At 39.0% G+C, this 14,155-nt stretch overlaps 1 protein-coding gene across 3 annotated transcripts in view; it reads left to right on the top strand.

The window, feature by feature from the left end:
• The window catches only part of STPG2 (sperm tail PG-rich repeat containing 2), a 1,447,347-nt gene that overhangs the window by 369,815 nt on the left and 1,063,377 nt on the right, over window positions 1–14,155 (top strand). For all 3 annotated transcript variants that reach the window (XM_069743604.1, XM_069743605.1, XM_069743603.1), the window contains exon 8: window positions 11,495–11,602. In XM_069743604.1, coding sequence (XP_069599705.1) covers window positions 11,495–11,602 — 108 coding nt within the window. The remainder of the gene's footprint in view (window positions 1–11,494; window positions 11,603–14,155) is intronic.

Here is a 14,155-nt window from a genome sequence, read left to right as displayed (position 1 = left end):
TTAAATGTTTAGGAAGCCTTCACAGATGTTTTTTGTTAATTATTCTAAGTTACCGAGATAATGACTTTTGGGTTTTCATTGGCTGTAAGCCAGAATCATCAACATTAACAGTTAACAGAAATAAACACTTGAAATAGATCACTTAACTTTATATAATTTATGAGTTTCACTTTTTTGCATTGAAGAGCTGAAATAAATTAACTTTTTGATGATATTCTAATTTTGTGAGAAGCACCTGTAAGTGACCAACATACAGTAAATTACTAAAGCACAACAGCAAATCACTGCATGTGTATGCCACCTGGTAAGTGTCCCTTTCGTACTTTTGGCACACAATCATTTATTACTAAGTGTAATTTTCATCACTCTATGTAGTATTGTGACCACACTGGAATTCTAGATTCTATTTTTCTTCTGCTCATTCTCCTGGCACATTAAAGTCTTTCTATGTGTCAGACTTTTTTAGTGACACTGCTCATTTCATGAAAAATTGCTTCACAAAGTGCTTCCATGCTGTGTAATTTGTCTGTTGTTCTCTCCCTTTGCAGAATTTTTATTTTTTAATTTTAGAATGGGTGGTCAAATAATTAGAAATATCGATGCTTTCTTCTAAAATTACTGCAAAAAGTTTTTCATTTGTGAAGTGCTGCTAGCTTCTAACACTGAACTGTCTATTTTTTTTTTTTTTTGTTTTCAAATAATTTTTATTAACAATTTTTTTTAAACAAAACCAATATAATGCATTTGTGAAATATTAGTATGCATCTACATCAAAGAAAAGGAAGTGGTTGGGAGAAGGGGGGAAGGGGAATAGGGGAACAGGAGGGGAAGAGGAAGGGGCAGGGGAAACATAATAACAAAACAAGAAAGAACAAAACTAACAGATAAGCAATAACCTTGCTTTTTGGGCCACTGACCTAGTTAGGCCAGAAACAAATTGCCCTAATAAAGAAAGAAAACTTTTAACTTAGTTACTCGTCTTAATTTGATCGTCAACAACACCACAATCCACCAAAAAGATTACTGATTTTGGAATCTGAGGTTCCATTTATTCCATTTTTTTTCATATTTTTGTAAACATCCATTCGCTATAGCGAATTTAAGATCTAAGGAATTGTGAAGATTAAGATTGTCCACAACGTCAGGGAAACTCGGAGCCTCAGAGCTCTTCCACATCGCTGCAATTTTGTTTTTAACTATCAACAAGATATGGATTATTACAAACCTCATTGAGTAATGTAATTTTTCGATGTGCACTGATAGGAGAGCCGTCTGGGGAGTCAAGACAAAGTCCTCATTGAGCAGAGTACTAATGTATTTGGAGACCTGCTTCCACAGGTTTGTTAATTTTGGACATGACCAAAATATGTGAAGTAAGTCCCCCTTGTTTCCACATCCCCTCCAACACAACGGTGAAGAGCTTCCGCCGAAATGAGTAATTCTATCTGGTGTAAGATACCACCTTGTAACTAATTTGTAATATGTCTCGTGGAGTGGAAGCGAGATATTAGAGGCATAAGTGTTTTTTAATGCTTCTTCCCACTGCTCGTCATCTATTTGTAGGCCTAATGTTTTCCCCTATTTTTTCATGTATTTGTTCTTTTTAAATGTATAGTCTTTATTGAAAATATTATATAGGAACTTAGTGCTCCAGAAAACTTTATGATCAAGATTTCTAAGCAATAAATATATTGGTTCGAATTTAGGAGAAGCCTTAGAAATGAAGATCTGAAGGCATTCTTTAACAATGAGGTACTGATTAAATTCTGACGAAGGGATATTAAATTTTTGTTTGATTTCTGAGAAATTTAGTAGTTTATTGTTTGCCAACAAGTCTCCTAATTTTTTTACTCCCTTTTGTTCCCATAATGTTGGAAATTTTTGTCCGAATAGAGAGGTTATTAATGAAATTGGTAGAATTTACCCAATTGTTGTTTTATTTTTTTCCCCCGGGATTTTAGCTAATTTATCCCATGCTTGAAGAATGGCTGAGATAATCGGATGACTACGTTTATATTTGTCTAAATTTAGGGTATGTTTAATGAGAAGGTTTCCCAAAGAATCAGATTTATTTAAAGACAACTCCATATCGAGCCACACCGGGTTATCTTTTTTATTGAACCATCCCTGGCTATGTTTTATTAAATTAATTTTGTGGTATGCTTGTAAGTTCGGGAGACCTAATCCACCATTTCTTTTACTTTTGTAAAGGATGTCCCTAGATATTCTGGCTTTTTTCCCACTCCAGACAAAAGACAGTATTTTTTTTTGACAGTTTTTGAAAAATTCTGAAGAAAACATCAAAGGTAATGTTCTAAAGATGTACAGAATTTTTGGAAGTATCATTGATTTGACCGCTAGAACCCTACCCATCAACGATAACCCCACTTTACCCCATGATTGAAAATCTTTATTAATTACTGAAAGAATGTTCTCCCCATTAGTCTTGGCCAATTCGCTAACCCTTTTTGTAAAAGTAATTCCTAAATATGAAATCTGTTCCTCCTCCCAGGTAAAATCTACCATTTGTTTTATTGAATTAATGGTTTCTTCTTGTAAGTTGAGTTGGAGTATCTTTGATTTAATATTGTTTATCTTAAATAGAGAAATTTTAGAAAATTCCTCAAGTATTTCCAGGAGGTTTTTAATGGAATTGTGGGGGTCTGTTAGAGTTAGTAACATATCGTCTGCAAACAGGGATATTTTATATTGGTTGCTACCGATGTCCACTCCTAGAACATTCTTGTTAATACGAATCATTTCTGCTAAGGGTTCAATTGCCAGGGCAAACAACAGGGGGGACAGTGGGCAACCCTGTCTAGTTCCATTACTTATTGGGAAGGATTTTGATAAGTTGTTGTTAATGTAAATTTTTGCACTGGGTATCGAGTAAAGCGCAAATACCGATGTGAGCCATTTATCATCAAAACCGAATTTCTCCATCACCATTTTAAGATACTGCCAATTTATTCGATCAAACGCCTTTTCGGCATCAAGTGTCAACAGTACAGATGAAGTACCATTGGCGTTAATTTTGCTGAGAATGTTGAGTAATCTCCTGGTGGCATCGGAGGTTTGTCTCCCCTCGATAAACCCAGATTGGTCATGTTTTATCACTTTTGGTAAGATTTCTTTTAACCTATTAGCTAAGATTTTCGAATAAACTTTAACGTCTGTGTTTATAAGTGAAATAGGCCTATAGTTTTTTATTTCGTCAATGTTGCTCTGTGGTTTTGGGATCATTATCAAAGTTGCCTCCAGCATTTCTTTGGGAAGAACACCTAAACTTGATGCAGTGTTAAAAATATTAGTCATGTGAGGAGCCAATAGATCTGAGAAGATCCTGTAATATTCATTAACCAACCCATCTGGTCCTGGTGATTTTTGGAGTTTCAAGGATTTTATTGTATCTCTGACTTCAGATACTGTGATGGCCTTTGTTAAATTATCTAGATCTGATGATTCCACTGTTGGAAGGTGTAATTTACTAAGAAATGACCTAATTTCTTTTGGATCTGGAATGGGGGTTAAAGGATCATCCTTTAAGTTATACAGGGTGGAGCGCGGTAATTTGCTTTTTTGCACTGCATGCTGTGGCGGCACTGTCGGTCGAAGAGAGGGGAGAGTGGGTGTGGCTTACAGTGGCTGATGGGAGATTTGTATTCCTCTGCCTTTCAGTTGCCATCATGCAGTGGACACGTGAGGAGAGGTCATTTTGTGTTGAAGCGTATTTTTCAAATGCCCACTCGATCATTGCAGTGCAGCGTGCTTTTCGTTTACAATTCGCTGATCCTCCACGCGGACATGTTCCTGGACGGCAATCAATTGTAAATTGGGTGAATGCATTCAGAACAGCAGGGAATGTGTCATGTGTACGAAGGGGACCTGAGAGAAGGATTACAACACCACAAAACATCGAGAGAGTTAGAGCAGCAGTACTGCAATCTCCGAAACGCTCTGCTCGGAAGCAATCATTTGCTCTTGGCATTTTAAGACGTTCTCTCCACCGGATTCTTCATGATGAACTGAATTTTCACGCGTATAAAATGTGCGTGGTCCAACATTTGTCAGCATGGGACTATTTGACACGGCGGACCTCTTGTGAAGACATGTTAGCAACGATACCCCGTGACGCAATTGTGTTTTTTTCTGATGAGGCACATTTTCACCTCAGTGGGTGTGTAAACAAACAAAATATGCGTTACTGGAGTGAAACAAACCCCAGAGAAGTTCACGAGAGACCTCTGCATTCGGACCGCGTCACTGTGTGGTGCGCCATATCACGAGTAGGCATCATTGGTCCTTACTTTTTTCAGGATAATGGTCGTGCCATAACTGTGAACTCCGAACGGTACTTGTCTATGATACAGGATTATTTTCAGCCGGCTCTTGAGGCAATGGAACTAGAGGATACATGGTTCCAACAGGATGGTGCCACTGCACACACAGCGAGGGTTACCATGAATTGTTTGAGGCAAATGTTTCCTGGACGGCTTATCTCTTTGAGGGGAGATGTGAACTGGCCAGCATGCTCACCAGATTTAGCCCCATGCGATTTTTTCCTTTGGGGTTACCTGAAGTCTAAGGTGTATATCAACCGTCCCAACACCTTGGAAGACCTAAGGAACAATATTGAAGCTGAAATTGGCAGAATACCAGAGGACATGCTTGTTAGAGTTCATGAAAACTTCAGAAAACGTATGCAGCAGTGTGTGGATAGCGAAGGTCGACATTTGCCAGATACACTATTTAAAACCATGTAATTTAAAAATTCCATTACTGTTCAGTATAATTAAAATATAAAATAAATTTTTCTAATGATCATAATTTTTGTATTTCATTCCCAAATCAGCAAATTACCGCGCTCCACCCTGTATAATTTGTGGTAGAATTTAGCAAATTCTTCTGCTATGTTTGTTGGATGGTGGATCATATCCCCCAAACTATTTTTTATTTTATTTACTCTTTTATTTATCCTGTCTCTTTTAAGTTTGGCTAGCATGTATTTCGTCGGTTTATTAGTCTCGGAATAGTTCTTAAATTTTGATGCCTTAATTATTTTTTCATAGTCCTCCATAATAGCTTTATTCAATTGTTGTCTCAGTGCGAGTATGTCTTTGTAAACGCTTTGCGCGTCATTATTTGGGTTATTAAGATTATTTTCTTTTTCTCTGATTTTTTTCTGAATATTCATAATTTTTTCTCTTTGTTTTGCGTTATGTCTAGCTGAGATCTGAATTAATTTTCCCTTAATTACTGCTTTGTGGGCGTTCCATATCACAAATGGGTGTGTTTCACCATTTATGTTTTCTTTGAAATAATTTTGCAATGAGGTTTTAATTTCCTCTCTGTATTCTGGAACGTTGAGCAGGTAACTATTGCATTTCCACAAAGCAGAATTTTTAAGATAGGGTCCAATCATGACTTCAGTTACTATGGGTGAGTGATCAGATATTGACCTGTCCAGAATAGTGGCTTTTTTTATTTTAGTTATAGTATATATTTCTGTTAGAAACAGGTCAATCCTGGACTCAGTTTTATGTACCAGTGAGAAGAAGGAAAACTCCCTCGAGGTAGAGTTTAAACATCTGAAAGTGTCAAATAACTCGTTACTGGTAATCCATTTGTCGAGACTAATAGAGGAACTACGTGAGGCAGAAGTAGAGTCAAGTTTCCCATCGGGGACCATATTAAAATCTCCCATAATGTATAATTCTCCTTGTTTACATTTATGGATTTTCCTCATAACCTTATTTAGGAAGCTTAGTTGTTTTGTATTAGGGGCATATATATTTACGATGGTACAAATTACCGCGTTAATTTGACAAATTAAAATATGAAATCTGCCATTTGTGTCTTTAACCTCTTCTATAAGTTGGAATGGAACAGTGTTTTTAACCAATGTAATCACTCCTGCCTTCCTTCCTTTGTTCAATGAAGAAAAGCAGTGTGAGAAGTTTTTATTTGAGAATGTGGGGTGATTACCTTCTCGGAGCTTTGTTTCCTGCAGGCATACAATTTCTGCCTGCAGTTGTTTAATCTCCCTCCAGACGGCATACCTCTTCCACGGACTGTTGAGTCCCCTGACGTTGTAGGACATGAATTTCAGTTGCATGTTGTGGACCGTTGACGATGCTGCAAGAAAAAAAACTTAAAACAAATTTAATACCTAAAGAATATCAAGATTGAACTAGAAATATAGAAAATAAAAGAGAAAAAAAAAAGAAAAGAAAAACCAGTTGTGTTGTTTAACTTCAAATAATCCAGTTCAATCGACCGATCTTCGTCCCTAAAGGGACCTTTGATCCAATGGGGGAAAAGTTTGTGTGTAATAAAACTCCCACAATACCCCCTTAATTAGAGACCATCTTTTAACTAAAGCCTATTATAAAGGAGAGAAAAGGTTAGAAAAACTACCCAGTTCTTTCAATTTTGAGATCTAAAGAGGTTCAGAGCCTCCTCTACTGAGTTAATGATCTTGAATTTGTCCTTATAATGGAACATAAGTTTTGTAGGGAAACCCCACTTGTATTGGATATGTTCCTCCTTGAGAATATCAGTCAGAGGTTTAAAGGACCTGCGCGTATCCAATGTATGTTTAGAAAGGTCTGTGAAGATTTTCAACCTATCATAAGGTTCCGGTAGGGATCCCTTATTTTTGACAAAATTCTGTATTTTTTCTTTAGTCCCGTAAAAATGTAAGCGGAGAATAGTGTCCCTAGGCTTCTCCTCTGATATTCCTTTTGGTTTAGGCAATCTATGGGCTCTGTCAATGCAAAGTTCCAGATTTGAGATATCGGGCAAAGCTTTTTTGAACACTGTTTTTACAAAGTCCGGAAGGTCTGACTGTTTTACTTCCTCCGGTATACCCCTTATTTTTAGATTATTCCTGCGACTCCTATCTTCAATATCCGCTATTTTAAGCCTCATGTCATTTATTTCCTTTTTTAGTGCCATGTTTTGGGTAGTTAGGGACTCCGTTTTCTGTTCTAATTCGAATATTCTAGAGTCTTGCAGTTCCAGTTTTTTTGCAAAACCTCCACATACTTCTTCAAATATTGAATTGTGTTTATCAAATCCGGCGTTTAGTTTGTCATCTATTAATGATATGATGGTTTGAAAAAATTCTTCTTGAATATTTGGTTTAACTGCCCCTATGTCCGAGTCCGGACGATCCCTTTTAGTGTTACCTATAGGTACTAATGGCTCCTCAGAAGCGGATCTTTTTGCTGACAAGAAAGTATCCATCGCCTGTACCCCAGCTGGGATAACAACAGGTGGAGAAGGGGCACCCTTAACTTTCACTTCTGTGTTTGTTTTTGTGTTGTTGGACCGTGTTGCGGGCGCACTTTTTTGCAAAGCCATTTTTATGTTACTTGATTGCAACCCTATTGCTTTATTTGATTTATAATCGTCCCCTTTTTGTGGGGATCTAGACTTGTCTGGGCTCAGCAAATTAGGTATGTCCACATATGATCTGGAAGCGTGTTTTTTTATTCCGGTTCTTTGCTCCATTTAATAAGTATTACGATTATAATGTGACCACAATCCCTTTATAAGTTACTTTTTGAGGGATCTCCCCAGATTTATTTTGTACAGTGATAATAGTATCTTCACATATGTTAGGTTTCTGTACTCAGGTTACCACTATGCAAGGCTAAGTGCACCTTCCCCCCCCCCTGCTGCAGCTGCCCAGCTTTGCCACAGTATGTGATAATCACTCTAACTTGTTTGTGCCTATATGCGCACTAATTGATGTTATTTTGGTGGTACACAGCTCCAAAGTGCCCTCTGTTATATAGTCTTAACCTCTCAGGATTTATACCCCTTACTTTATATGAAGGCAGTTGTTTATTCCACAGCTTTACTGCCCGCTCACTATTGCATCACTTTCTGGATCACAGTGCACAATTCTTTAACAGCGCGCCGCTCCTTGCCAGCAGAGTTAATTATTTATATTCCACAGCTTTGCTACCCGCACCTTATTGCAGTATTTTCCGGCAAACAGTACACAAATTTATACCACCGCGCGGCTTCCGCTAATAAAGTTATCAGTGTTCCATAGCTGCATGCTCCCAGCTTTAAATATGCTCGTTGGTGCTAAGGGTGATTTCTGTAGCAGTCTTACCTTCTGCCTATTAAGGCGGTGCTGCTGTGTCCCCTGCACCAGTTCTTGCGGCCGCTACTGTAATGCTGTGATACTTTTGCAGGGGTTCTGCTACAGTGTGCCGTCCTCTGAGGCTGCGGTGACGGTTGCTCCTGGACCAGCTGTAGATCTCCGGATCCTGGCCTGAGAATGCTGTGCTGCGGTGCTCACGTCCTAGTTTGCTGTGTCCTCTAGTGATTAGCGGCAGGTCGCGGCTTCACATCTGGCGCGGAGGTGTCCTCTCCAGCGATGGCCGCAGCGGCAAAAGGTGTCCCTCCCGCCGCTGCAGCGGTCCGGAGCGGCCCCTGAGCTGTGATGAGGGGGGCTCTGGAGCGGCCCCCATGGTCCTGCACTGCAATAATCGAACTGCAATCCTCCTGGCAGCCGGAGGTGTCTGGGGATATCCCCAGCAACAGGCTCTTTCTTCAGCAGCTTGTCACAGCTCAGCTCCAGTGTGTCAGAGCCTGTAGATGTTGTAATCCTTCAGGAGGGGAGACAAAGACTTCTCACAATGGCAGTGTCACCATGAGGTGCTTCTAGCACAGAAAGTTCAGATCTTCCTATCTCGGTTTCTGCTTTGCCTAGAGACCTGGTTTTGGTCTCATTTTAAGCTTTAGAAGTTAGGCTTTTGATTGAAGGCAAAATCTTGGCAACAAAAAGGTCTCAAAGTCACTTTTGACGCTTTGTTGTCAGGGTTTCTGTGAGAGCTTAAGACTCCTGCTTCCTCACATTGCAGCAGCCAGGACACGCCCCTGAACTGTCTATTTTAAAAGAAAAATCTTTTTCTTAATTTATCAAGAATACTTTATGGTTTACTTTCTATTGTTTTCCCATGAATTAACACAAAACTTTCCACAAAAGTTGAATGTACATATTGAGGATAAGTTCCAATGATGAGTATTTGGAGCATTCTTTAAGCTGCGTATTATCATGGGCAAAGAAACACAGCATATTGCAATTGTATCAAAGTGTATGGGATTTAGGCCTCTTTCAGACATGCGGGTTGCACAGACGTCTTTTATCCGTGTTTTCTATGGATAAAACACGTGCCCATTATAATCTTTGTATGTAGTTTATTTAGAAAATACATTCTCAGAATCACTGAGATATGGTGAAACGATTCCTGAGTTACTACCACATAAAGTGACTTGTCAGATTTGAAAAATTAGACTTTTTAATTAAAGGTGTTGTCCACTTTCAGGAAAGTGGACCCTAAACTGAGTGAAATATATAAAATAAAAAATGCAGCATACTTAACCTACCTGGATCCAGCATTAACTCCCCACCCGGAGCTTTGACTACAGTGGCGATGTCCTGTTTGTAGTTCACATAGCGTAGAATCGCAAAATGGACATGACGTCACTGCTCTAGCCAGCCTATCTCTAAGTTCAGTGGCTTATGCATTGGGCTCATTGTTGTGTGCCATCAACCTCAGTGCACATGCACTGAGCTCAGTGACTAGCTAGACCAGAAGTCTCAAACTGCATTCCTCAAGGGCCGCAAACAGGTCATGTTTTCAGGATTTCCTTGTATTGCACAGGTGATAATTTAATCACCTACACACATAATGATTACAGCACCTTATGCAATGCAAAGGAAATCTTGAAAACATGTATGGCCCTCGAGGAATGCAGTTTGAGACCCTTGAGCTAGACCATTGATGATGCACGCTGGTGACATGACATCACTGCTGTAGTCAAAACACCAAACCCGGAGTGAGATGAGGATCAGGGCTAGACTATGGGAGGATGGGTACTTGCGGCGTTTGTTATTTGATCTATTTTACTCCCTTAGGACTCCTTTTTCCCTGCAGTGGATAACCCCTTTAACCACTTAACGTCCAATGATGAAAATATCTGACATTCGACGCCTCCCCCTGTTTGGTGCAGGCTTCGGTGATGAGCCCGCACCTTTTCCAGCACAGGCCACTGATCTGACAAGCTGTCATGTGCCCCTAACAGCCATGGGTGGAATCGCAATTCTTCCCACGGCTGTTAACATGCTAAATGCCTCTGTTAATCTCAGCGGCATTTAATCTGATTGCGCCAGAAGCACAACACTTAGGTCGGGGTTACAATTTTGAGTGCAATGTGAGAAACTTGCACGAATCTCTTGCATCAATACTCAGCACTGCCGCTGGCACTCGGGACCGCAGCTGAACGCACTGGTCCCGAGTGCTGCTGCCGGGTATTGATGCGAGAGACTCGTGCGAGATTCTTGCATGGGAACCGCAAGTGTGACCCCGGCCTAATCCTGCCCATCGGCACCCGTGTCACATGACCGCAGGTTGCCAAAGGGTTGGCATGGCAATCCAGGGTTTGCAGGAGACCCCTGTGATTGTCATAGCCAGATAGCTATGTGCGATGCCCAGCGGTCAGCTCTCATAGCAAGTGAGCATTTCTGCTACATAGATCAGGGCTGCAGATGATCACAGCTTCTAGTCTCCCATGGAGACTTTTGAAGCAGTAAAAAGTAAAAAAAAATGTTTTTAAAAATATAAAAAAATATATAAAAGTTCAAATCACCCCCCCGCCCCATTCACAATAAAACAATAAAAAAAACATATTTGGTATAGCTGCGTTCAGAATTGCCTGATCTATCAATATATAAAAATAATTAATCCAATTTGTTGACGGTGTAGCAAGAAAAAAAATCAAACGCCAGAATTAAATTTTTTTGATCACTGCAACATTGCAATAAAATTCAATAACGGGCGAGCAAAATATCGCATGCTCACTAAAATGGTATTAATAAAAACATAAAATCGGCACCCAAAAAATAAGCCCTCACCCGGCCCCAGATACCCAAAAATAAAGACGCTCCGGGTCTTGGAAAATGGCAACGCTTTTTTTTTTTTTTACAAACTTTGTATTTTTTTTTACCACTAAACCACTTAAATACAAAACAACCTATACAAGTTTGGTGTCTGTGAACTCATAATGACCTGGGGAATCATAATGGCAGGTCAGTTTTAGTATTTAGTGAACATGGTAAAAAAAAATCAAAAAAACAATTGTGGATTTGCACTTTTTTTTTTGCAATTTCACCGCATTTGGAACTTTTGTCCCGTTTTCCAGTACACGATATGGTAAAATCAATGGTGCCATTCAAAATTAATACTTGTCCTGCTAAAAACTAGTCCTCACTTGACTATATTGATTGAAAAATAAAAAAAAGTTATGACCGTGGGAAGAATGCTAGCAAAAAATGGAAACACAAAAACGGAAATGCCCCTGGACTTTAAGGGGTTAAGTTTAAAATTAACTCAATCACTAGGATGTTAAAAATAATAATAATAATAATGCCATGCTTTATAATTTTTTATTATATTTTCTTACTTTTGTCTAGGGTACACCAGGACCAGGGAAATATGAAATAACACGGTACTTTGATGTTTCAAACAGGTTGACAAAATCTGTCAGTATTCACCAGCCACCTTTTCTTTCACATTCAAAAGTAAGAAAATATAGCAAATTTTATTTTTATTGGTAAATATGCAAATAATAGCATACAATATACTATTATATAATATCTTGTAGTATTATATGATGTTAAGATATATGTTCATATGATTAAATAAATATCTTATAGTAACCTTATATTGGTTATATTATTTGTGTAATAACTTTTTTACTGTGTTAACAGATCCATACATCCTCTTATTAATTCATTTGATAAAAATATAGATTTTATTTTAACTGTATTTCCAGTTTTAAAGGAGTTGTCAAATTCAGATTGATAAGTCTGCAGTCATTCTGTTTGACTGCAGACTTATGAATTCCCCAGCAAACGTACTTTGCGCTGCGGGGGGTTGCCAGCTTCTGACTTAAGGCCAGAGGGTATGTATGTTTTATACATACTCCGTGCCTGTTGCCCTGCTTCCATACACCTCTATGGCGTAAGACCATTCCCTTTTGTTTGTCACACCCACTGGATAACCACATCATTAGTTGGGGCACAGCCTCACTCAATACAAGTGTATGGAGCGAGGCCATGTGCACTAGATGGGCTTGAGCCGGGATTGTGTATCACTCATACATGCCTTCTGGTCCAGGTGAGAAACTGGCGAATCCCTGCAGCACACAGTGCATGCGCTGGGCGGATTCATAAGTCTGAAGTGACACAAAGTGACTGCAGACTTATCGATTTGTACAAGACAACCCCTTTAAGTAACTCTTTCAAAGTATTTGGGAACTCTGAAATGTATAATCTTTTGCTATATCATTTTTCGATAAATGGCTAACTTAGGCAGCAATACAGACTTGTATTATGGAAATCATACTGAAGGCAGGGCCATAGCGTCTCTAAGTTTACCTCAAATTCTAAACAAATCAAAGCACTTTCTATAAGATTCTTATGCAATCACAAATAAATAAAATAACCAGGAATCGCAGAGACCAGATGAAAACTCAGGTATCAGTAAAAGTGTAAGAGAAGTTGACTATAAAGGATGATCAAAGCTTTTGAATTTTTATTCTCCTGGCTCAGCGAAATTTTCCCAGAAATTGCATTTAATAACATTGCCTTGAAAATATGTCTATAACATAATAATGTCTGGTGGCTGTAACCACGCCTTGGCCCTGACTAATAGCATTTTAGCTGGCTGTCAGTCAGTGCCAGAGTGTAGTTATAGCCTTCGCTCACTTTGCACTGAGCAGTGACTGAAGCCACGCTGGCCCACCCCTATAACTGAGAGCCCAAGTCTGCCAAGAGGATTAAAGTTAATGTCCTCCTGGCATTGGAGCTATCAGTGAGGCATCTGCTTGGCCTCAGAATGCTATTAACTTGCAGATTAACCCATAGCTGAAGGTTAATGGGCAGGTTCCCATTAAATATAAACAAGAAAATACAGCTGCACTCTCAAATGCTATAATATGCAAACATTGAATATTTACAATTGCAACTGTTAAAGAAAATATACATTTATTAAGTATATCAACACCCTTTATCAAGGGGTGCATAATTATTAGGCAGCTTGTTTTCCTCAGTCAAAATGGGCAAAAAAAGAGATGTATCTGACTCCAAAAAGTCAAAATTGATTAAAATTCTTACAAATTGAAGCAGGACTCTTGAAATTGCTAAGTTAGTGGGGCGTAATCACAGAATTATCGAAAGTGTTGGTTCAAATAGTCAAAAGCATTGCAAAACCATGTTGAGAAAAGTAGACACACACTAACTGCCAGAGATTTAAAAAGAATCAGACGTGATGCAACCAAGAATCCATTATACTACAGAGCTGTCATATTCCAGAACTACAACCTCCCTGAAGTATCCACAAGTACAAGGTGTTCAGTGCTCAGATACATGGCCAAGGTGAGGAGAGCTGAAAACGGACCACCACTGAACTAGAGACAGAAGTTGAAATGTCAAGAATGGACCAAGAAATGTCCGAAGAAAGATTTTAAAAGTTTTATGGACTGATGAGATGAGAGTGACTCGTGATGGACAAGGTGGAAGGATCAGTAATGGGAGAAGACCTCCAGCAAAGTGGACTTGGGGTAATGCTATGGGCTGGTAATTTGCTAGTGGGACCTTTTTGGGTTGAAGATGGACACACAATCAACTCCAAAACCTACTGTTAGTTTTTAGAAGTTACTTTCTTCAAGCAGTGGCATAGGAAAACATCTGCATTGTTCAAGAAAGCTATGATTTTTATGCAGCACAATTCTTCATTGGATGTATTGAAGTTCTCCACTGATTGGCTGACAGGAAAAGGCCTTAAAGATGAAAGAATGATGACATGGCCTCAACCCTATTGAGAACTTGAGGGCCTTTCTTAAACCCAGGAGATTTACCAGGAAGGAAAACAGTAGACCTGTCTTAAACAGTGTCTGGGAGGCTGTGGTTGGTGCTGCCCAAAAAGTTTATTATCAGTTTCAGAAACTGACAGGCTTCATGGATGGAAGGCTAAGGCTATGTTCACACGTGATGATTTTGCTGCTTTTTTTTCTGCAGAAAAACCTGCTCTATTGGCAGTAAAGGTACTGCAGAAAAAAGCAAGTTTTATTT

The sequence above is a fragment of the Ranitomeya imitator genome, chromosome 1 (assembly GCF_032444005.1).
Source record: "Ranitomeya imitator isolate aRanImi1 chromosome 1, aRanImi1.pri, whole genome shotgun sequence".
Taxonomy (NCBI): Eukaryota; Metazoa; Chordata; class Amphibia; order Anura; family Dendrobatidae; genus Ranitomeya; species Ranitomeya imitator.
This window is presented reverse-complemented; position numbering and strand designations above follow the sequence as displayed.